The sequence below is a fragment of the Theropithecus gelada genome, chromosome X (genome assembly GCF_003255815.1).
Source record: "Theropithecus gelada isolate Dixy chromosome X, Tgel_1.0, whole genome shotgun sequence".
NCBI lineage: Eukaryota > Metazoa > Chordata > Mammalia > Primates > Cercopithecidae > Theropithecus > Theropithecus gelada.
Window position 1 is genome coordinate 34492086 of NC_037689.1, and position 23853 is coordinate 34515938.

General features: G+C 40.2%; 1 protein-coding gene across 1 annotated transcript; it reads left to right on the top strand.

The window, feature by feature from the left end:
* The first annotated feature begins 605 nt into the window (after nt 1–605).
* TLR7 (toll like receptor 7) lies at nt 606–23833 on the top strand. The gene is made up of 3 exons (XM_025372799.1): nt 606–733; nt 1090–1190; nt 18964–23833. The coding sequence occupies exons 2-3, from the start codon at nt 1188–1190 to the stop codon at nt 22108–22110; spliced, it is 3150 nt and encodes a 1049-aa protein (XP_025228584.1). The 5' UTR covers nt 606–733; nt 1090–1187; the 3' UTR covers nt 22111–23833.
* Nucleotides 23834–23853: the final 20 nt, after the last annotated feature.

Below are 23853 nucleotides of genomic sequence, written 5' to 3' on the forward strand. Positions count from 1 at the left end.
TAAGTAGATTAAAGAACTTTAAACATAACTACCATATTTTGGCTCTACCTACAAAATGTCCAATAATCAGTTAAGAAGGGAACAATTCTCTTGGGGCCCACACTGTGAGAAGCGAATGCAGCTGAACTTTTTTAAAGGAAAATGAATGAACCAACTGGTAGCTTTTCCAGTGCTTAAAAACCAGCATCCTCTCCAGCTGGGTCTAAGACAGGATAAGGTAAATTTAGATATGTCTGCAATATATCTATAGAACAGTGGTTCTCAATCTGAGGTGTTTTTGCCCCTTAGGGGATAGTTTGCAATGTCTAGAGACATCTGTGATTCTCACAACTGGAAGGGGGCAGTGCTATTGGCATCTAGTGGGTATAGAGCAAGGATGCTACCAAACATCCTATGGTGCAACAGAGAATTATCTGGTCAAAAATGTAAATAGTGCTGAGGGCGAGAAACCCTGCTATAAAAATGAAAGAAGTTTGGTCTATAGGGTTGTTTGGATTTAGACAAGACATTGCCCCAGTAGTGGTGGTAGAAATAAGAGGAACCCGGTGCTTTTGCAAAGCCCGTATCTGGGGTGGCTTAAATAATCTCTCCTCTCCCCGCCCCCCGACCTGATCTTTGTAGTTGGAAACTCCAGGGCTGGCTGCCTGGAGTCTTTGTGACTCTACACTTCCTGCCACCCATCACTTCATCTCAGAAGACTCGAGATTAGGATCACTCCATACCATCAAGAAAGGTATTTTAAACATTGGAACACATATAGATAATTTAAGTAGGTAGATGTATGTGCTGTTATAAGGAAGTGGGGAGGAGAGGAGAGGGAACTGAAATCATATGCACAAAATTTTTTTTAGAATATAAATAAAAAATGTGGTAGTCTAAAATGTCAATTCTTCAAAGATAAAGTTAGACTTTCAGTAACGTTAGAAATGGTTTTCTGGAATATGTCTCCAGTCTACCTAACTTTGAGGAAGTAAATACTGTAAATAGATGTTTCAAGTGCATTTTAAAGCAATGATCGCAGCATGTCTTTAAGCTACAGTATTTTGCTGTCTTTGAAATGTAAAGTTTGATATCTTCTCTTTCTCTTAGTTGATGCTATTGGGTCCATCTCAAGCTGATCTTGGCACCTCTCATGCTCTGCTCTCTTCAACCAGACCTCTACATTCCATTCTGGAAGAAGACTAAAAATGGTAAGAACAGCTCAGAGAACCTTAAAAAGTGTTATCTGTAATCTTTGTGGAAACAACTGAAACCAGCTGGCAAGAGCAATGTTGAAGAATCTGTACTTAGGTTATTTGCTGGGGGAAAGTGCTTCCTGATATTTCATAATTGGCATTAATGAAGGGGGCATTTCACAATTTCAGATTAATCAATGCTTGCTCTGTCCAACTTCCTACAAGAATTAAATATGTGCTGTGGGGAGGAGCAGCAGATGTTTGAATTGGGGGCATGGTTTCTATGGATCTCATTTCTTCAGCTTACATTTTTGGCTTTAAAGCCATAACAAATCACTGAATTACTGAAGTTACTTTGTGCTTTTTCCAGCATATGGTGTTGTCTGAATGACTGTGTGGATGAAAGTGTGTAGGCAGGCTCATAGCAATAAAATACGGGAAATCCCCGGGCTTGAGTGCTGTCAAAGAAAACTAAATTTGGACAGTAGATAAAGATACTCTCAGGACTATTGCAATGGGTGGAAAGAGACCTCAGTATAGAAAGGGGCTCAATTCTGAATACAGCCAAAGACCAGTAAAGATTTCTGGCCAAGGAGTAGAGTGTGGGTCAGTGGATGGAAAATTACTAAGAGGAAACATCAAGGGTAAAAGGGATTCTGGCTAAACCGACCTGACAGGATTCTTGCTGAAGACAGGCCAGGGTGATCAGACCTCACCTGGGGATGGTGGGGGATGAGGAATTTGATCAGATATTGAGGGTGATCACATACCAAGAGGAGTGGATTATCAATAAAATGACTTAGCAGGATTTCTGCTTAAACTGGGCAATGCAAAGATGGACATGAAGCCCAAAGGCTGAAGCTTAGGGGTGTAGTGGAGCCTGATTAAGTTGAATTAAGGAGAGTCTGTCAGCGCTGGCTCTTCCAGTCACTAGTTGAGGGGTCTTGTGCCTGTCATCAAAGTCCTCTGAAACTCAATTTCTCTGACTACAAAATAGGCATTAGAATCCCTCCCCAGTTGCCTTCCAGGGCTACTGTGAGGCTCAAATAATAGACTATTTTTCAAGTCATTTGCAAGTGGTATGATGCAAGTGTGAGTTATTAGGTATGCCAAAACTTACTCGGAAAAAGATGTCAATGGCCTTTTTCTGAAATTATTTTGTCACTTAAATCAGACATATTGTAGATCTGAATGTTGGCTCCTAGGCTCATTTTGTGTCAAAGTTCTAATGAAGCATTAACCATGGGGCTACTGTTACAAAGGAAACAACTGCTTATGGTTTCATTTCCTAGAAACCCAGATGTCTATTTTAATGCAAACCTATGCCCACATCTGTCTTTGCCCCTTGAGGGGTGGCATAATGGGAATGATAGTAATACAGAGAGCCCACATTTCTTGATCACTCAAGTATCATGCTGAGGGCTAGATACACATGATTCTATTTTGGCCTCAAAGTAGCCCTATGAGGTAGAAATAAAGAAACTGGGGCTTTGAGAGGTTAAGGAGCTTGGGTGGCTCTGAAAGCTGTGCTGAAGACTCTTCTGTTCTTCCTAGACCAAGCCCAGCACACACACGATAAAGGTGAGGCTGGATATGATGTCTTCCTACTCAAGTACAAAGGGAAAATAGTATATCTCTTCTAAGAAAAGACATGAAAATAATTTTCAATATAAGAAATTCAAAAGGCAAAAAAGCACAGGAAAAATATTCAACTGTATTGAGTCATATGTCAGATCCTTTGATCTAAAGATTACACTTTTAGGAACTCTTCTTAAAGAAGTGACCATGAGACTGGATAAAGAAAATGTGGTACACATACACCATGGAATACTATGCAGCCATAAAAAGGAATGAGATCCTGTCCTTTGCAGGGACATTGATGAAGCTGGAAACCATTATCCTCAGCAAACTAACACAGAAACAGAAAACCAAACATTGCATGTTCTCACTTATAAATGGGAGCCAAACAATGAGAATACATGGACACAGGGAGGGGAGTAACACTCACTGAGGCCTGTTGGGGGAGGGTGGGGCAGGAGAGAGCATTAGGGAAAAAAGCTAATGCATGCTGGGCTTAATACCTAGGTGATGGGTTGATCTGTGCAGCAAACCACCATGACACACGTTTACCTATGTAACAAACCAGCACATCCTGCACATGTACCCCAGAACTTAAAACAAACAAACAATAAAATAATTTAAAAAAAAAAAAAGAAGTGATCATGTACATGGGAAACTATTTACCAAGATAGTCTGTGCAACCAGGCAAACAAACAAAAAAAAAAAACAAAAAAACTCATGTCCCATGTTGGGAAGGGGTGAATTAATTGTAGTACACTCATTAAATGGAATACTATGTAATCATCAAATCATGTTTTTTAAAATAATACTGAATGACCTAAGAAAGCACTCATGGTATAATGTTAAATGAAAAAAGCAAACTACAAATTGATAAGTGCCATGTATTCCTGATGTTTTTACTTACCTGCTAGACAAATACTAGATGCTTACTAAATGTTGGATAATCTGTGATGATGGTTTACATAAACACATGTGTTGCATATTCTAATTTCACTCAACATCCCTACTTTATAACCATTTTACAGTTAGCAAATCAGAGGTTCATGAGGCCAAGTGATTTATGAAAGTCAGAGAGCTCTTACATGACAGAACAAGGATTTAAAACCAAATTTTTGTATTGACAAAGCCTTGGATATTACTACAATGCTTCTCACCATATGAAATAGATGCAGGGATGGGAAATTACTATTAGAAGGGAACATCTCCCAAAATGTCAATAGTAGTTCAGCAAATTTAAAAGTAAAAACATTATTCTGCTCTTAACCTATAGGAAATTTCTTTATGGCTAAAAAAACAGTTATTAAGTAATCTATTTATTAAATTAATACAATCTGATTATTTAAAAATTTGGAATGCTGTACTAAAATTAAAAATCATAATTACAGATTAACCAGCCAGTACCTTTGCACTCCAAGAATAAATAATGTATATCCCCGAAACTCACCAAAGTTAGGGCTGGGGTTGGCAAACTATAGCCCATGGGCTATATCCTACCTGCTGTACAGCTCATGAGCTAAGATTGTTTTGTTTTTTAAATTGTTTTTAAAAGACTGAAAAATATCAAAGCAAAGTTACTATTTTGTGACATGTAAAAGTTATATTCAATTCAAGTTTCAGTGTTTACAAATAGCTTTATTGTTTGAATATTTGTTTACATATTGTTGATAAGTGCTTTTGCACTACGATGGGAAACTATTCAAGGAGTTGAGTAGTGTGACAGAGACCCCGATGGCCTGCAAAGCTTAAACCATTTGCTAACTGGCCCTTTACAGAAAAAGTATGTCAGTCTGTGGCTTACAGAAAACAAGAGGATAAGGTATAAGGTCAAATAAGTTGGAGGGTCCTATGGTCTTTGGTGACTGTTGTGATGCATAATAGCTGTTGAGTTCCTAATTTATGTAAGACAACTTTATATCCTTTTATTCTTTTAATTTGAAAACTAAGTCTGTTGGGCTAAAATGATAGGAAGCAAATGATAATTCTCTCCTTTTTTTAAAAAAAGCAAGTGGTTTACATCTTAGTACTTAAATGTTTTGGTGACATAATGAAACTGATATTCATGGCATTTGTACTTTACAGAGATTAAACTAAAATTTAAAATATTTCAAAATTCACAAATAGGGGATATTTGTTAATAAATCTATTTGGGAAATTCCTAGCAGAGGCTCTGTCTATAAAATGAATAGCATTTCAGCAACTTCTCTTATTCACAGTGCTTGGTTATTCTCTAGAGAGACATACACAACACATCTCTAGTTACCAAACAGTTCAGTGTGATATAAACATGGCAAAAAGTCAATGAATTTGAGGGCAAGGGTTTCCAGCAATCGCCCCCCCACTGCTTACTTCTTCCATGCCCTTTCTCAGTTTTCTTCAGCCAGGCAGCCATCCCCTCTGGTTTCTCCCAGACCCCGGCTGCAGGCTCCCAGCCATCACAGAAAGCCCCTCGCTCACACATTTTGGCTCAAGCAACTCTTTCTCTTAGAAATGCAGATCCCAACATTTCCTTTTAAACTCAGGCAACTAGGCTTTTTCCTGCCCTGTGATCTTGAAAGTTGCTTGGAGGAACAGCTGAGTGTATGGGGCTGTGGTCCTCTCAGGGCTGGCATGTTGTAGCCCAGGGGGTGCCCAGGGACCTTTCTGACTGCTTGGTTAGTTGGGTAAAAGAGTGAAGTCAGGAGAGCAGCAAATCCTTCTTAACTTACTATAAAAATGCAAGTGTTCCCCAGGCCTCAAATAGTCTCATCTGAAGATAAATTTCCTTTTGCCAAGAATTCTGCTGAAAATAATCCATCGTAGCCAGATAACAGCTATGCAAAGAATATATAATAGACTGTTAGGGGCATGTATGCCGATTCAATACAGAAAGGTGAGGGTTTCTTTTGCTGGGGTGTGGTGGGTGGGGGAATTCCTTATTGCAATCATACTCTACTTCTCCATCCAGAAAACTCTCCAACCCTCTTGGGGGACTCTCTATTTTCTACTCTTTCTCCCCCTTATGTACCTACCTAGACCATCTGCTCCCATATGTCCTGCCTGACTCCTGCTCCAGTTACCTATCACTGCATAAGAGATCACCTCAAAATGCAATGGTTTCAAACAACAACAATCATATACTGCTTTCTGTCATGGGTCCAGGAGTTGACTGGACTCACTAGGCAGCTCTCCCACAGGGTCTCTCTTGAGGTGGCAGTCAGGCGGTGACTGCGACTGGAGTCACCTGAAGACTCACTCTCCAGATCTGATGCCTGGGCTGGGAGACGCAACAGCTAGGTGCCGGAGCAGCTGCAGCTCCTCAGGTGTCTCTGTCTCCATGTGGTCTCCCTGATATGGTGGTTGTTGTATAGCCAGGCGTCTTACAAGGGTGATGACTCAGGACTCCAAAGCAAGTGGGGGAGAGAAAGGGAGAGAGGGAGAAACAGAGAGAGAGAGAGAGAGAGAGTGTGTGTGTGTGTGCCAGTACGCGCAAGGTGAAATCTGTATTGCCTGTGAACTACCCACCATGTCTTTGGTCCTCTTGACAGGAAACCTCCTAGAAATGTTTGCTGTCTCTAATCCCTCTCTTTACATTCTTCCAAGAACTTTGAAGTCATATTTTATTTAGCTACTCCTTCAAAACATATCTGGTGTTCGGCCAGTTCTTGCCCCCTCCAGCACTGCCACCTGGGACTTCTGCTTGAATGACTGTAATAGCCTCTCGACTAGTCTCCCTGCTTTCACCCTTGCCCCTCACTGTCTATTCTCAACACAGCAGCCAGCAGCATCCTTCTCAAATGTAAGTCAGACCAACTGACTATCAGCTCAAAAATTTGCAATGCATCTGCATTCTACCCAGAGCAGAGACCACCTTCCATGGAATGGTAGAGAAAGCCCAACATGCTTGGGGACACTCCCTCTCTGACTTCATCTCCTATTGTTCTCCTACTCCCCCAGCTTCAGCAATATTGGCCTCGTTGCCATTTTTGTGAATATTCCAGCATGTTTTCACCTTGGGGCCTTTGCTCTAGGCTAATTCATCTGTCTGGAATGCATTTCCCCTAGATGTCTATATGGATGACTTTCTCCTTTCCTTGAGGTCTTTGTTTAGATATCAACTTCTTAATGATGCTTATCCAAGCCGCCCTATTTATCATCACATTCCTACTCCACATTCCTGATCCTTTTCACTCTGCCCTGTTTTCTTTTTCAGTAACACTTATCACTTGACATGCAATATCACTTCTGACAGTTATATATTGTTGTGCTTATTATTTAGAGAACATAAGCTACAGATGAGTGGAAATCTTTTCTATTTTGTCTGCTGATGTCCCAAACACCTAGAAGAGTACCTGGCATGTTGCAGACATCAATAAGTACTTGTTGAATTTTTCCTTTTTCACAATTTCCTTCTACATTGTTATGATGAGGTTTTATTTCCTCTGTAATTTGATTTTAAAAGTTTTAATTAAAAAATATATTCTTTATGTTAAAAAGTCAAAGAGTAGAGAAGGGTATAACATAAAAATAGAAGTCCCTGTGTCCCCAGGGAAGGTCCCTTCATACCACTGCCCAGAAGAAATTGCTGTTAAAGGTTTCTTGTGTATTCTTTCCTACTTTTCTCTCCAAATACAAATATATGCATATATATTTATAATAAAGGCATTATATGCTATATGTTATTTCAATGCTGCTTTTAAAATCCCCTTTAGTTTTTGTAACTTAATAGTAGATCATGCATAGCTTTTTATGTCAATACCCACAGCTCTACCACATTCTTTTTAAGGGACATTTGATATTTTACTATTGGTAATTTCTCATTTTTAACCATTCTCTCAAATCAATGGATTGTCATGGAATTCTTCCCATTCTTACTATTTCAGAGAGCTGAATCAAACTAATACAATCGTTTTATATAAAGACATATAAGGCCAGGCATAGTGGCTCTTGCCTGTAATCCCAGCACTTTGGGAGGCCGAGGCAAGCAGACCACCTGAAGTCAGGAGTTCGAGACCAGCCTGGCCAACATGGTGAAACCCTGTCTCTGCTAAAAATACAAAAATTAGCTGGGAGTGGTGGCGGGTGTCTGTAATCCCAGATATTCAGAAGGCTGAGGCAGGAGAATCACTTGAACCAAGTAGGCAGAGATTGCAGTGATCCAAGATCCAGCCAGTGTACTCCAGTCTGGGCAACAGAGTGAGACTCTGTCCAAAAATAAATAAATAAATAAATAAGACATATAATGCTTACTTTAAAGAAAAACAAAACATGTACTAGTTGTTTTTTTCCTCCCTCTGTGGAATTCTTAGAAGGTTTATGGTGGTTTGAAGCTTTGCATGGACCATTTTGAAACAGTAGCAGCCTGAGGTTCCAGGGGTTATGAAGACTCCCAGCTGAGGACAGACCCTGGCAGATAAGTTTCAGGGGGCTCTACACCAACCATTAGAGCCATAGAATAAGCACAATAGAAAAGGACCATTAAGGTCAGTTAGCTAAACTCCAGTGTTTGTAGATGAGAAAGTCAAGGTTCAGGATAATTCAGTTGGTAGCCCTGTAGCAGACAGAGAGACTGAAAACAAATCTGACTTTCAGTTCATATGGTGCTAACCCCGAAAATAAATAAACACGAGGAGAAATCAGACTAATCCCAGTCTTCTAACTTGTCGCAAGACACAAACCGCTTACCTTCACTTCCTCATTTTTGCCATCTAATAGTTCCCAGTTATACACATGTCCTTCTCACTCCTCTGATTGCAGCCAGACATCTCTTGCAAGTTTACAAAGTTTTGAAGATAAAAATGCTATTTGGAAAGCGTGAAGTTAAAAACAGCTTGATAAATCTTTTTCCTGTTAGTAATCAGATCTCTACAACTGTAAACATTATGGTAGGAATCTAATACAGATCTAAAATCAGTAAAATTCAATCTTGAATATGGTCTTCAGTCTTGCCATCAAAATAGTGCATCCAGGTGGATAGGTTTTGCCACCTTGAAGAGTTGTTTATTCAAACTTTTGTTTGAAGAGTGGGAAAGCAGTGTCACCTTTAGGCTTGATTTAGCCCTTGCCCCACAATGTATTGTTTTTTCTCACCATAGATTTCCCTGACAGCAGAGAGAGAGTTCTGTGCTCAAGAGATACACACAACTTCTGATGATAGAGCAGCAGATGTATTTGGTTCCTAATTGAGCAGCAATGGTGTTTGACTCATCATGATTTCCCTACTTTATCTAGCACAGTACCTTGCACAGAGTAGAGTCTCAATAATGTTTGTTGAATGACTGTGTGAGCATATAATTCATTATGGAGGTAAAGCTCAATGTGCCTTTAAATTTCTAAATTTACAAACTGCCCTAACGTAACATTGCTGGATGATATGGTTTGGTTGTGTCCCCACCCAAATCTCACCTTGAATTGTAGCTCCCATAATCCCCACATGTCATGGGAGGGACCTGGTGGGAGGTAATTGAATCATGGGGGCAGGTTTTTCCCATGCTGTTCTCATGATAGTGGATAAATCTCATGAGATCTGATGGTTTAATAAAGGGCAGTTCCCCTGCCCACGCTCTCTTGCCTGACGCCATGTAAGACGTACCTTTTCTCCTCCTTTACCTTCCACCATGATTGTGAGGCCTCCTCAGTCATGTGGAACTGTGAGTCCATTACATCTCTTTTTCTTTATAAATTACCCAAACTCGAATATGTCTTTATTAGTAGCATGAGAACAGACTAATACAATGGACAATGGATGCAATTCATTAAGAAAAATCTTAAAAATATCTTTCTTTTTTCTCCCTCAAGTTGGTCCCACTCAAAACATAAATACGCCTTTTTTGGGCGGGGGAGACAGAGTCTTGCTCTGTCACCCAGGCTGGAGTGCAGTGGTGTGATCTCAGCTCACTGCAACCTCTGCCTCCCGAGTTCAAGCAATTCTCCTGCGTCAGCCTCCCGGGTAGCTGGGATTACAGGTGCACGCCACCATGCCCGGCTAATTTTGTATTTTTAGTAGAAATGGGGTTTCACAATGTTGGCCATGCTGGTCTCAAACTCCTGACCTCAGGTGATCCTCCTGCCTTGGCCTCCCAAAGTGCTGGGATTTCACGTGTGAGCCAGTGTGCCCAGCCACCATTTTTTAATACTTGCAAATTTTTCCTATAAAAACAAACCAATTTCTCTATCTCCCAAAACCCCTAAGTGGCACAAAATAGAAGCATTAGAGTACCAAGAATCCTTGAACTGAAAAGGAAATTAATCAAAATGCAGACACACATTATACCAAGTGCATTTGCTGTAACTGTGTGAGGCAACTTGAATAGAATTGGTCAACAATGAGTCTGAATCTTGGTTTGAAATTGCCTGTCTGATCTCTGCTTCCACATCAATAAAATGAGAATATTTGTATGGCCTTTCAACTTCAGTATGAGGGATCAATGATGTAATAGAAACAAGTCTGCCTTAGAACCTGGCACGCCATAAGTAATAAAAGGCAGCCATTATTTTAAAAAACACACAAATCATGGTCTGATGGTTGTTCAATATAAATTCTATATTTTCCATTTTAACTAAAGAGATGATATATTGAGAAAATAGAAACACCTGTGTGTATAAAAATCACCCATTCCCATTTTTATAATAATTAGTTTGCTAATTGAGCATCCAAATTTACCCAGTGTATTTGCATGTGTAATTAGCTATGATTCATTACCAAAGTCAGGCCTATATCATGGTACACTATGCTATTTTACAAATCAAATTACTAAAAGATGCGTGTCTTCAGGCAATCATTACAAAGAAAAAAAAAAACCCCAAAGCAAAATAAAATAAGATAGATTACTTGTATCAGATGGAAAAACAGACTTGGCTTGTTGCTGAACCCTTAAATCTCAAAATAACGATAGTTGAAGCTAAGGTTCCAGCTTAAGTCTGAAGCAGGTCCTTTCCAATGGCTTGAAAGGAGAAATTTCTACACTGAAGGAAATTTCCATTGGAATAAAGGAATATTTCACACTTTTAAGTCATCTTCTCTAGATGATCTTTTAGGTATACTTTCTCTTTAAATAAATCTAGAAATGCTTTGTTCATTTGTTTAGAATTAACTCCGTTCACAAGTTTAACACAGCCTAAGGGTTGGTCTAGACCAGAGGTTTGCCAGCTATGACCTGTGGGCTAAATCTGTCCCATCACCTGTTTTTTTTTTCAACCTGTGAGCTAAGAATGGGTTTTACTACTCTAATAAATAGTGAGTTCATTTTTTTCCCTCACCTGCTTGATCAGAGCCCAACTTTCTCATTGCAGTTAATCTTCCTTCTGGCATGGATCTTGGAATGCAAACTTGCTGGTATCTCCGAGTTCCAGATTTCCTGTGCAGCCGGTGTGGAGAGCCAAAAGATGTTTTGTTTGGCATAAAGCATTCCAAGGGTCAGTGGGCTTGGGCTCAACTATTGAGCATAGGACAAGGGCAGCCCCATCCTGACTGTGTCTCTTCCTACAAGAGACAAATGAGCTCTGTGCTTTCACTGGGGTTTCAGGTTCAAAGGGACAGAGCGTCTGAGAAAAAGGATTATGAAAGAGTCCATCTGCAGCTCCACTTTCCGTGCCCTTCCAATGATACCATCCTCGTTCCTTCTGTGGGATGCTCCCCACTTCAATCCTTCCTTCAGAGGCCCCAAACCCTCCTGGTCTCTCCTTGTCACCTAGTGAAAATCTGATCTTCAGGGAAAAAGCCTTACTATTTATACTAGTATAATGTGAGTCTTCTATGGGATTTTAAGAAAGTTCAAAGCCTTGGTTTACTCAGCAAATATTTAGCTTGCACTCACTATGTGGCGGGCATCCTAATGATGGAGTATATGTAAAGATAAACAAGGCTTCTGGACCTCAAAGTGTTCTCCATCTATAGGGACAATGACTGAGTTGACATCTCGAGAAGTAGAATAGCAGAGTGGCTAAGAGTGCCAGCTCTGTCTCAATCACCTAGGTCTCACCTCAGCATTCATTTCACTTTCCTCATTGTAAATGAGCATATCTCTTAGAATTGGGATAAGCATTAAATAATATAAACTTGGAATGAATTTGCTTAGAACTAATTCCATGCACAAGTTTATCACAGCCTAAGGTTTGGTCTAGACCAGGGGTCTGCCAAGTATGACCCATGGGCTAAATCTGTTCCACTACCTGTCGTTGTTGTTGTTGTTGTTGTTTAATGACCTGTGAGCTAAGAACAGGTTTTACTATTCTAATTAGTTACATTCTAAATGGTTATTTAAGTACCTCTATAATATCCTCAATTTTGCCTAAAATATTTACCATCTGGCCCTTTACAGAATAAGTTTGCTGACTTATTGGTCTGGACCAATGCTATCTAATAAAACTTCTTGCAATGATGAAAATGTTCTCTATCTGTACCCTTGAATACAGCAGCCACTAGCCTAATGTGGCTTTTTGAGCCTTTGAAATATAGTTAGTGTGACTAAGAGATTGAATTTTAATTAATTTAAATTTAAGGATCCACATGTGACTATGACATTAGAGTAGTTCTAGACAGTCTGAAGTCTAAAGACTCTATGCTTTGTCAGTGCTCCCCTCTCTCAATTGAATCAACTACCCTGAGGCTGCATGAGTCAAGGGGAAGGCCACACTCTTCAATCAAATTTTTTGCCCTGGACTGGCTTTCACTGTCTACTAGAAAATGCTTAATGGGAAGTGCTTAGAAAATGCCCATGGGCACACACTTAATTCATCTAAGTTGCTACTTTGTCTGTATCCATTAAATCTGCTTTATTTTGGGGTAAACTACAGTAGAAGTTGGCTTTTTCCACCTTGCAAAGCCTTAAAATTCAGGATATCTTACTCAACTTAAAGTGTAGAGTTGCAGCCAGGGCAAAACTGTATTTCCTTCTAGCCGTGCTTGCGGACTGGCTAACTTCAGTCCTATTTCATTTCTTTTGTAAGACTGCTAAAAACAGTAAGAAGCCACCAACACACATCATCATTATGAATATTGCCAAATCATTTCCCCTAAGAGTAAAGTCACAGTTGGCATGTGTTCTGCCCTCCAAGACAGCATAGGTGACAGTTTTATCAGATACCTTGCGATGGCATAACATGGGCCACCCAGCTTTCCAGCCTCTGATATCTGAGTCTTGCTAAATAGCCTGATGACATCCGCATCCCATATTTTAGGTTCACTCATGGACAGTAACTTATTTCCAAATTCTATACTGGTTAAAATTAGGTTTGCATTTGTGCAATAGAAAATCCAATTGACATTGGCTTAGCATAACAATATTTTTATTTCTCATAAACTCTTGGCAGTCAGCAGTTCCAAGCCATTATTTCTGCTCTGCTCTCTGAGGTCATATAAGGAAGGATCTGGATTCTCTGGGTCATCTACCTGGTTGCTGTACCATCCCTAGCTCATTTTTCTCATGTGCATTGCCCAAGATGGCTGGCTACAACATCCATATTACAAGAAGCCAGGTCGAAGTAGACAGGAGAAAGGGGAACAGCCCCACCATTTAAGGACATGTCCCAGAAATTGTACACCTCACTTCCACCCAAATTTCATTGGGTGTCACTTAGTCATATAGCCACACTTACCTGCAAGTGTGTCTGGGAGATATAATTATTTTTCAGAGTGATATATGCCCAACTACAAATGGAGGTTCTGTCATTATGAGATGAGAGAAAGGCAGAAAACATGTTGAGATATGTGTAGCAATCTTTGGACTCTATGGAGAGAAAAAAGAATTGAGAGTATCAAAATTCAGGCTCAAAATCAAAATTAAGGACCAAAAAAAAATCAATAACTATCACCTGGAATAAGAACAACATACAGTTCAGCTACACATATACAAGTGGCAGCACCTTGTCTGGAAGGAACTAATGGTCTTTCTGCATTGTATTTTAGACGTGTGTTTTTTTTTCTCCCTTCCACAGGATTTTGAGCTCCTTAAGGGCAGAGACTTTGCATCTCCTGTTCCTAGTAGGTATCCAATATGCATCTGTCAAATGAAAGAATGAATATGAGTCAGTAGAATTCTAACATGTATTATAAACTTTTTTTCACAAGATAGTTGGAACAATTACTAGCTAAGGAATTGTTGGGGCACTGTCTGGTCCAGATCCACTGGCTAGGTCCTTAGTGTGTCCCATATTGTTGTTTCTGTGTCCATCATTCTTTTGCAGGGAATCTTCTACTGGGCACAGAACCTGCCTCAGGGGGGCATATGGGTAATGAACTACCAAGAGAGGACTAGAACCCAGTTCTTCCAACCCTCCATCCAGAGTGCTTTTCACAACCTCACATGTAATAAGTGCAGTAGGGGTGAGAGGAGGGAGTGATTACTTCTGTCTGGTTTGATCCCAGAAGGTTTTTTGAAGAAAGTGTTTTTGAATGAGACATTATAAAAACAGAGCTTCTTAAACCTTTTCCCCCAAGAAATCCCTGGGCAGATAGAAGAGACAGAAATCTGACCTGTGCTTGGTCTGGGGGTATAGACTGAAGGAAACTACTCCAAGGAGAATTTTTTTTCATTTTTCTTTACTTCACGATTCATTTATGCAGGCATTCATTCTTTCATTCATGTATCTAACAAACATAACAAAGTCCTAATTAAGTGCCAGGCATTGTTTTACATGAGACCACAAAAGGCTCTACCCTCTTGCAGCTTACATTCTTGTACAGAATATACATCATACGAATAAGCAACATAAATCATCAAGATAATTTCTGACTGCGGTAAGGGCTATGACTGAAATCAAACAGGGTAGTCAATTACAGACTGCATATACCTCTCTGTGCCTCAGTTGACTCATCTGTAAAATGGAGATAATAATAGAGGTCTAGGCTAGGTGTGGTGGCTCATGCCTGTAATCCCAGCACTTTGGGAGGCCGAGGTGGGTGGTTCAGTTGAGGTCAGGTGTTCCAGACCAGCCTAACCAACATGGTGAAACCCCGTCTCTACTAAAAATACAAAAATCAGCCAGACGTGGTGGCACGTACCTGCAATCCCAGCTACTTGGGAGGCTGAGACAGGAGAATCGCTTGAACTCGGGAGGTGGAGGTTGCAATGAACCATGATCATGCCATTACACTCCAGCCTGGGCAATAAGAGTGAAACTCAGTCTCTAATAATAATAATAATAATAATAATAATAATAATAGTCTATAATTCCAAAACTCTAAACCAAAAGCTTTGTCCTAACTCAGTTGATTGCAAACATAATATGATCTGAATGCATTTGAGGGTAGATCTTGACCTGAACTGAATTTTTTCTTTATTCTTTTTAACGAAGAATAAATAACTGAGTTTTTTTTTAAATAATTCCACTTAGAGTGGACAATCTTATGTGTCACTGCAGAAATTTTGTGTGTTTCATTATGGAATGCTGCCCCAGGACTCAATAGGTATTACATAATCTAGGGTACATGTAGCATATTACCTTCTAAAATTTGAAAAATTCTGAATTCCAAAACACATGTAGCACCAAAGTTTTTGGATAAGGGATTGAAGACCTGTGGTATCCATTACTGTGAGGATTAAATGAATTAATATATGGAAAACACTTAAAATGATGCTTGGCATATGGTAAGTGCTACCTAAGTTAACTACTATTACTATTATTATCACTATTCTTACATGGGAAGGTATTTAGATAAGTTGGTCAGGGAAAGCCTCTCTGAGGATGTGTCACTTGAATAGGCAACTAAGGGGTGGTAATGACCGGGCTGTGGGAAAAGGAGGAGAAAGATGATTTCAGGAAGAGGAAACAGCAAGTGCCAAGACTGTGGTGGTTACAAGGCTGGCTTGAATGCAGAACAGAAAACAGACCAGATGGCTGATATGTGGTAAAGGAGGGGAAGGATGACTCAAGGTCAGAGAGGTAGGCTGAAGTCAGAACACCCTTGATATAAGCAGTGGTAAAGACTTTGGATTTCATTTAAAGTGTAATAGGAAGACATTGTAGTAGATCTGATTCAGGTTTATAAAGAACACTCTGATGCTGTTTGATGAATGAATTGTAGAGGAGAAGGGGGAGCAGGGAGAACAATTTGGAGTCTAGCATAGTGGTCCAGATGAGACCTAATGACTAATTGGAGTTGGGAGGTGGTAATAGTCAAAGAGAAAAGTGGACAGGTGCGAGAAAAAAGTTTAGAAATAAGTGGTGGTGGGGGGGAAGGTTTTCTGATTAATTTGCATTCTAATTTATAATATGTCAGTGTATAGAGACTAAAAATTTCACAGTCATTATCTCAGGTGTGTTAAGGCCAGTGGTGTGCTGGACCCTACTTGAAATTGGCCATGGAGGGAATATTTACCACTATAGAAACTGACAAATGCTACAAATCAAGACAACAAATCAGGGAAAGCTGATTGTTAAACATTTATCATCACACCACTGGTGAAGGTGACTTTATTTTTCTACAACTAAACTTCCTTCATTTTACAGCCTCCATTTTCCCTGATCACGAAAACACTTAAACTAGGCACAACCTGGGAAATGTGGTATGAGGACTGTTGTCTCAATCACTTCATGTTTTCAACTCAACTCAGCGATCCTCCCACTTCTTCCCAGGGTCTCATTTAGGTACATGAGAATGGGATGGGAAGAGGGACCTGGTTCATGATTGTCACTTATCCATGTTGGCCCCCTCTGAAGTACAACTCCCCTCTCTGCTTTACAGTATCACTCTGGGCAGCATTACCAATTGCCTCCTAATAGTGGGATCTATGAACCCATTATGTCTTTGGACAAAAGCATAGCAGGGGTTGGGTCCAGGGCCTGGGATTCTATAACTATACAAATATTATTATCAGGGACTATAAAATCCTATTATGAGGGACGATAGCCATCCCCCTATCTTGACTCAACCCCTCCTCCCTGAGTAGTGAACATTTTTCCTAAATCTCTGAGAAAGACTGGTGCTCTAGAAAGATGTACCATATTTATTTAAGGGCTTCCTGTACCCACTGGCATATTGCCATATATTCTGAGCTATCTGAGTGCTCCTTTTGAGAAACATAGCCTTAAAGGATAATTAGAATTCTGGTGGGTGAAAATGGTAGGGAAGAGGACTTCAAACAGAGGGACTTGCAAGTCAGGGAACTTGGGTGTATCGACTAGTGAGGCTAGTAGAGGAGTTCAATCAGGTAAGCCAGACAAGTAGACAGAGGACAAATTATGGAAGACTTTGGATGCCATGATAAAAAGCTTCAGCTCATACTGTAAAAAATAAAATAAAATAAGAAGTTCGGGTGCAGTGCCTCATGACTGTAATTTCAGCACTTTGGGAGGCTGAGGTGGGAGGATCGCTTGAGCCTGGGAAACAATTTCAAGGAGCTCAGAGCAAGAAACTGATTGATTAAGGTTTGGGAAGCTTGATAGATAGGGTGGACTGGGAAAGTGAGAGAGGAGGCTTTGGAGTAGACCAAGGGTAGAGGGATCTCAGTTGATATTATGTCAGCTAAAACCGCACACCAAGGAGGATGTTAAGAACAATGAAGGAGGTCAACTGGACTCTCAATGGTTTTAATGATGGGGAGGAAAAGATAGGGTGGTGAGAAGAAGAAAAGACAATTTTGTACGTCTAACTCCAACAAACTTTAGACATGAAAAAGCCCTTCTGAGCCATCTTGCATTGGAGAAAAAAAAATTGCTTATTTACCTCCAATTATAGGAATTAAAGGAAGTAGGCTTTTTTTGTTTTTCTTTTGAGACAGAGTCTTGCTCTGTCACCCTGGCTGGGGTACAGTGGTGTGATCACGGCTCACTGCAACCTCAAACTCTTGGGCTTAAGAGGTCCTCCCAACTCAGCCTCCCGAGTAGCGGAACTACAGGTATGTGCCACCATGCCCAGCTAATTTTTTTTTTTTTTTTTCTGTAGAGAGAGGGTCTCACGCTTTGTTGCCCAGGCTAGTCTTGAACTCTGGCTTCAAGCGATCCACCTGCCTTGTCCTCCCAAAGCGTTGGTATTAGAGGCATGAGTCACCACATCTGGTGGAAGTAGGCATTTGGTTTCTTAGATATCAACATGATTGGTTGATTCAGTCACTTGGGAAGATAAAAGCATTAACTGAGCTAGATCCCTATGGTAGAGACACAGGCTGGACCACTCCATGTGTAAGTACTAAACTAAAACCAGTGTTCTGGAGTAGACGTTGCTAGAAATCCTGAAACTTGAGAGCAAGTCCACGGTTAAAGTATTCTGTAAGGCAGAGTCAGTTGAAGGTAATAAGGTGATTATTAAAGTTCTTCTGCACTTCCCATATTCCCTTTTAGGGCCTTTCTCCCTAGGGTCCCAGTGTCTGTCATGCTAAACCTGGATGCACAAGAACCACCTTTATGGGTAGGTTCCCATATGTCGCAGTTTGCCTGACAGACTTGGTTTATGCCTATAGTCTTGGTGTAATTATTAACAGCCCCACTTCACTCTTGTAAGTATACTAATGGATCAATTATATGGTTCCTCTGATTATGCATCACCCAGTCAATGCCCTGACTCTATTACTGTCTCCTCTCCAAATTTATGTAATGTAAACTCAATGTGTAGGGAAAATGCTCATCCTAAAATCCCCTTGGAGGGGATAATTTGCAAGATTATTTCCAAAAACAATCCAAGATGAGAGCCAGATTATAGAATGTCAGTGCCAGAATGGCATGAATCTATGTTTTATAATCAAATGCCACTTACTAGTTGGGTAACCTTGGGCCAATCAGTTAATATTGCTGAGTGATGTCTTCATTTGTAAAATGGGAATCTTAGAATATTCTGAGACTCAAATATTTTGAAAGACTCAAGTAATGTGTACCCGGGCAGGTTTAGCGGGTCAACATCAATTGCACTGAAGTCTTCATGTGTTATTTTTCCTGGGTGTATCCATATTCTAACATTTCTTCACCTTCCAAATTTCAGACTTTGGCAGTGAATCGATGGCTCTGTCATTTTAGTGTTCCATGTAACAATGAATAGGAAAATGCTGCTTCTACCATCTTGAAAGCTATTTTGCTAAAAAGCTAAGATGCTAAAAGCTAAATATGTAACTAAATAATTGCAAATCTCAGTAATTGACAAATACAGTCATGGGGTTGGGGCTACTGTTTAGACAGTTGGAAACAAGGCCTGAATTATTTGTTTTTAAAATGTTGCAAAAGAGAGGCAGCAAATGGGAAATTTTAATTCTGATTCTTCGTATGTTTTAGAGCAATGATTTGTTCTTTCTTATACTTTCAGATGTTTCCAGTGTGGACACTGAAGAGACAAATTCTTATCCTTTTTAACATAATCCTAATTTCCAAACTCCTTGGGGCTAGATGGTTTCCTAAAACTCTGCCCTGTGATGTCACTCTGGATGTTTCAAAGAACCATGTGATCGTGGACTGCACAGACAAGCATTTGACAGAAATTCCTGGAGGTATTCCCACCAACACTACGAACCTCACCCTCACCATAAACCACATACCAGACATCTCCCCAGCGTCCTTTCACAGACTGGTCCATCTGGTAGAGATCGATTTCAGATGCAACTGTGTACCTATTCGATTGGGGTCAAAAAGCAACATGTGCCCCAGGAGGCTGCAGATTAAACCCAGAAGCTTTAGTGGACTCACTTATTTAAAATCCCTTTACCTGGATGGAAACCAGCTTCTAGAGATACCGCAGGGCCTTCCACCCAGCTTACAGCTTCTCAGCCTTGAGGCCAACAACATCTTTTCCATCAGAAAAGAGAATCTAACAGAACTGGCCAACATAGAAATACTCTACCTGGGCCAAAACTGTTATTATCGAAATCCTTGTTATGTTTCATATTCAATAGAAAAAGATGCCTTCCTAAACTTGACAAAGTTAAAAGTGCTCTCCCTGAAAGATAACAATGTCACAACCGTCCCTACTGTTTTGCCATCTACTTTAACAGAACTATATCTCTACAACAACATGATTGCAGAAATCCAAGAAGATGATTTTAATAACCTCAACCAATTACAAATTCTTGACCTAAGTGGAAATTGCCCTCGTTGTTATAATGCCCCATTTCCTTGTACGCCATGTAAAAATAATTCTCCCCTACAGATCCCTGTAAATGCTTTTGATGCACTGACAGAATTAAAAGTTTTACGTCTACACAGTAACTCTCTTCAGCATGTGCCCCCAAGATGGTTTAAGAACATCAACAATCTCCAGGAACTAGATCTGTCCCAAAACTTCTTGGCCAAAGAAATTGGGGATGCCAAATTTCTGCATTTTCTCCCCAACCTCATCCAATTGGATCTGTCTTTCAATTTTGAACTTCAGGTCTATCGTGCATCTATGAATCTATCACAAGCATTTTCTTCACTGAAAAGCCTGAAAATTCTGCGGATCAGAGGATATGTCTTCAAAGAGCTGAAAAGCTTTAACCTCTCTCCATTACATAATCTTCAAAATCTTGAAGTTCTTGATCTTGGTACTAACTTTATAAAAATTGCTAACCTCAGCATGTTTAAACAATTTAAAAGATTGAAAGTCATAGATCTTTCAGTGAATAAAATATCACCTTCAGGAGATTCAAGTGAAGTTGGCTTCTGCTCAAATGCCAGAACTTCTGTAGAAAGTTATGAACCCCAGGTCCTGGAACAATTATATTATTTCAGATATGATAAGTATGCAAGGAGTTGCAGGTTCAAAAACAAAGAGGCTTCTTTCACGTCTGTTAATGAAAGCTGCTACAAGTATGGGCAGACCTTGGATCTAAGTAAAAATAGTATATTTTTTATCAAGTCCTCTGATTTTCAGCATCTTTCTTTCCTCAAATGCCTGAATTTGTCAGGAAATCTCATTAGCCAAACTCTTAATGGCAGTGAATTCCAACCTTTAGCAGAGCTGAGATATTTGGACTTCTCCAACAACCGGCTTGATTTACTCCATTCAACAGCATTTGAAGAGCTTCGCAAATTGGAAGTTCTGGATATAAGCAGTAATAGCCATTATTTTCAATCAGAAGGAATTACTCATATGCTAAACTTTACCAAGAACCTAAAGGTTCTGCAGAAACTGATGATGAACGACAATGACATCTCTTCCTCCACCAGCAGGACCATGGAGAGTGAGTCTCTTAGAACTCTGGAATTCAGAGGAAATCACTTAGATGTTTTATGGAGAGATGGTGATAACAGATACTTACAATTATTCAAGAATCTGCTAAAATTAGAGGAATTAGACATCTCTAAAAATTCCCTAAGTTTCTTGCCTTCTGGAGTTTTTGATGGTATGCCTCCAAATCTAAAGAATCTCTCTTTGGCCAAAAATGGGCTCAAATCTTTCATTTGGGAAAAACTCCGTTATCTAAAGAACCTGGAAACTTTGGACCTCAGCCACAACCAACTGACGACTGTCCCTGAGAGATTATCCAACTGTTCCAGAAGCCTCAAGAATCTGATTCTTAAGAATAATCAAATCAGGAGTCTGACGAAGTATTTTCTACAAGATGCCTTCCAGTTGCGATATCTGGATCTCAGCTCAAATAAAATCCAGATGATCCAAAAGACCAGCTTCCCAGAAAATGTCCTCAACAATCTGAAGATGTTGCTTTTGCATCATAATCGGTTTTTGTGCACCTGTGATGCTGTGTGGTTTGTCTGGTGGGTTAACCATACGGAGGTGACTATTCCTTACCTGGCCACAGACGTGACTTGCGTGGGGCCAGGAGCACACAAGGGCCAGAGTGTGATCTCCCTGGATCTGTATACCTGTGAGTTAGATCTGACTAACCTGATTCTGTTCTCACTTTCCATATCTGTATCTCTCTTTCTCATGGTGATGATGACAGCAAGTCACCTCTATTTCTGGGATGTGTGGTATATTTACCATTTCTGTAAGGCCAAGATAAAGGGGTATCAGCGTCTAATATCACCAGACTGTTGCTATGATGCTTTCATTGTGTATGACACTAAAGACCCAGCTGTGACAGAGTGGGTTTTGGCTGAGCTGGTGGCCAAACTGGAAGACCCAAGAGAGAAACATTTTAATTTATGTCTCGAGGAAAGGGACTGGTTACCAGGGCAGCCAGTTCTGGAAAACCTTTCCCAGAGCATACAGCTTAGCAAAAAGACAGTGTTTGTGATGACAGACAAGTATGCAAAGACCGAAAATTTTAAGATAGCATTTTACTTGTCCCATCAGAGGCTCATGGATGAAAAAGTTGATGTGATTATCTTGATATTTCTTGAGAAGCCCTTTCAGAAGTCCAAGTTCCTCCAGCTCCGGAAAAGACTCTGTGGGAGTTCTGTCCTTGAGTGGCCAACAAACCCGCAGGCTCACCCATACTTCTGGCAGTGTCTAAAGAACGCCCTGGCCACAGACAATCATGTGGCCTATAGTCAGGTGTTCAAGGAAACAGTCTAGCCCTTCTTTGCAAAACACGACTGCCTAGCTTACCAAGGAGATGCCTGGTGGTTTAAATTGTTTTCATGTATGTCACACCAAAAGCGTGTTTTGAAATTCTTCAAGAAATGAGATTGCCCATATTTCGGGGGAGTCACCAACATCTGTCACAGGAGTTGGAAAGATGGAATTTATATAATGCATTGAGTCTTCTTTCCTATGTCTCTGTGTCTCTATTTGCACTTGAGTCTCTCCCCTCAGCTCTTGTATAAAATACTGTTGGGAAAGGAGTGCCAAGTAAAAAACACAGGGCTCTGATGCTCCTGTAATTGTGATGATTAAATATACACACAATCATGACATTGAGAAGAACTGCATTTCTACCCTTAAAAAGTACTGGTATATACAGAAATAGGGTTAAAAAAAAGCTCAAGCTCTGTCTATATGAGACCAAAATGTACTAGAGTTAGTTTAGTGAAATAAAAACCCAGTCAACTGGCTGGGCACGGTGGCTCATGCTTGTAATCCCAGCACTTTGGGAGGCCGAGGCAGGTGGATCACGAGATCAGGAGTTCAAGACCAGTCTGGCCAACACGGTGAAACCCTGTCTCTACTAAAAATACAAAAATTAGCTGGGCGTGGTGGCAGGTGCCTATAATCCCAGCTACTTGGGAGGCTGAGGCAGGAGAATTGCTTGAACCTGGGAGGCGGAGGTGGCAGTGAGCCAAGATTGTGCCACTGCACTCCAGCCTGGGCGACAGAGCTAGACTCTGTCTCAACAAACAAACAAACAAACAAAACCCAGTCAACTTCTTAACCAATTGCTTCTGTGTCATCCAGGGCCCCGTTCTGTGCAGATCGAGTGTGGGCACCACACAGGTGGTTGCTGCTTCAGTGCTTCCTGCTCTTTTCCCTTGGGCCTGCTCCTGGCTTCCATAGGGAAACAGTGAGAAAGAAAGACACATCCTTACCATAAACGGATATGGTCCACCTACAAATGGAAAAATATTTAAATGATCTGCCTTTATACAAAGTGATATTCTCTACCTTTGATAATTTACCTGCTTAAATGTTTTTATCTGCACTGCAAAGTACTGTATCCAAAGTAAAATTTCCTCATCCAATATCTTTCAAACTGTTTTGTTAACTAATGCCATACATTTGTAAATACCTGCACGCTTGATACAGCAATGTTAGATGGTTTTGACGGTAAGCCCTAAAGGAGGACTCTGAGAGTGTGTATTTATCTATACTTTTATCAGACATGACAATTATTTGAATGCCAATTATATGGATTCCTTTCATTTTTTGCTGGGGGATGGGAGAAGAAACCAAAGTTTATAGACCTTCACATTGAGAAAGCTTCAGTTTTGAACTTCAACTATCAGATTCAAAAACAACAGAAAACAACAGAAAGAACCAAGACATTCTTAAGACGCATGTACTTTCAACTGGGTATAAATTCATGAGTTCAAAGATTGAAACCTGACCAATTTGCTTTATTTCATGGAAGAAGTGATCTACAATGGTGTTTGTGCCATTTGGAAAACAGCGTGCATGTGTTCAAGCCTTTGATTGAAGACATCATATTTTCCTCATATGTGGCAGTGCCAAAGGCTTTACTTTACCTGTGAGTACACACTAAATGAATTATTTCCAAAGGACATTTAATCAGTAAGGGTCACAAATTCCCAAATTAATCTCTGGAATAAATAGAGAGGTAATTGAATTGCTGGAGTCAACTGTTTCACAACTTCTGTAAGC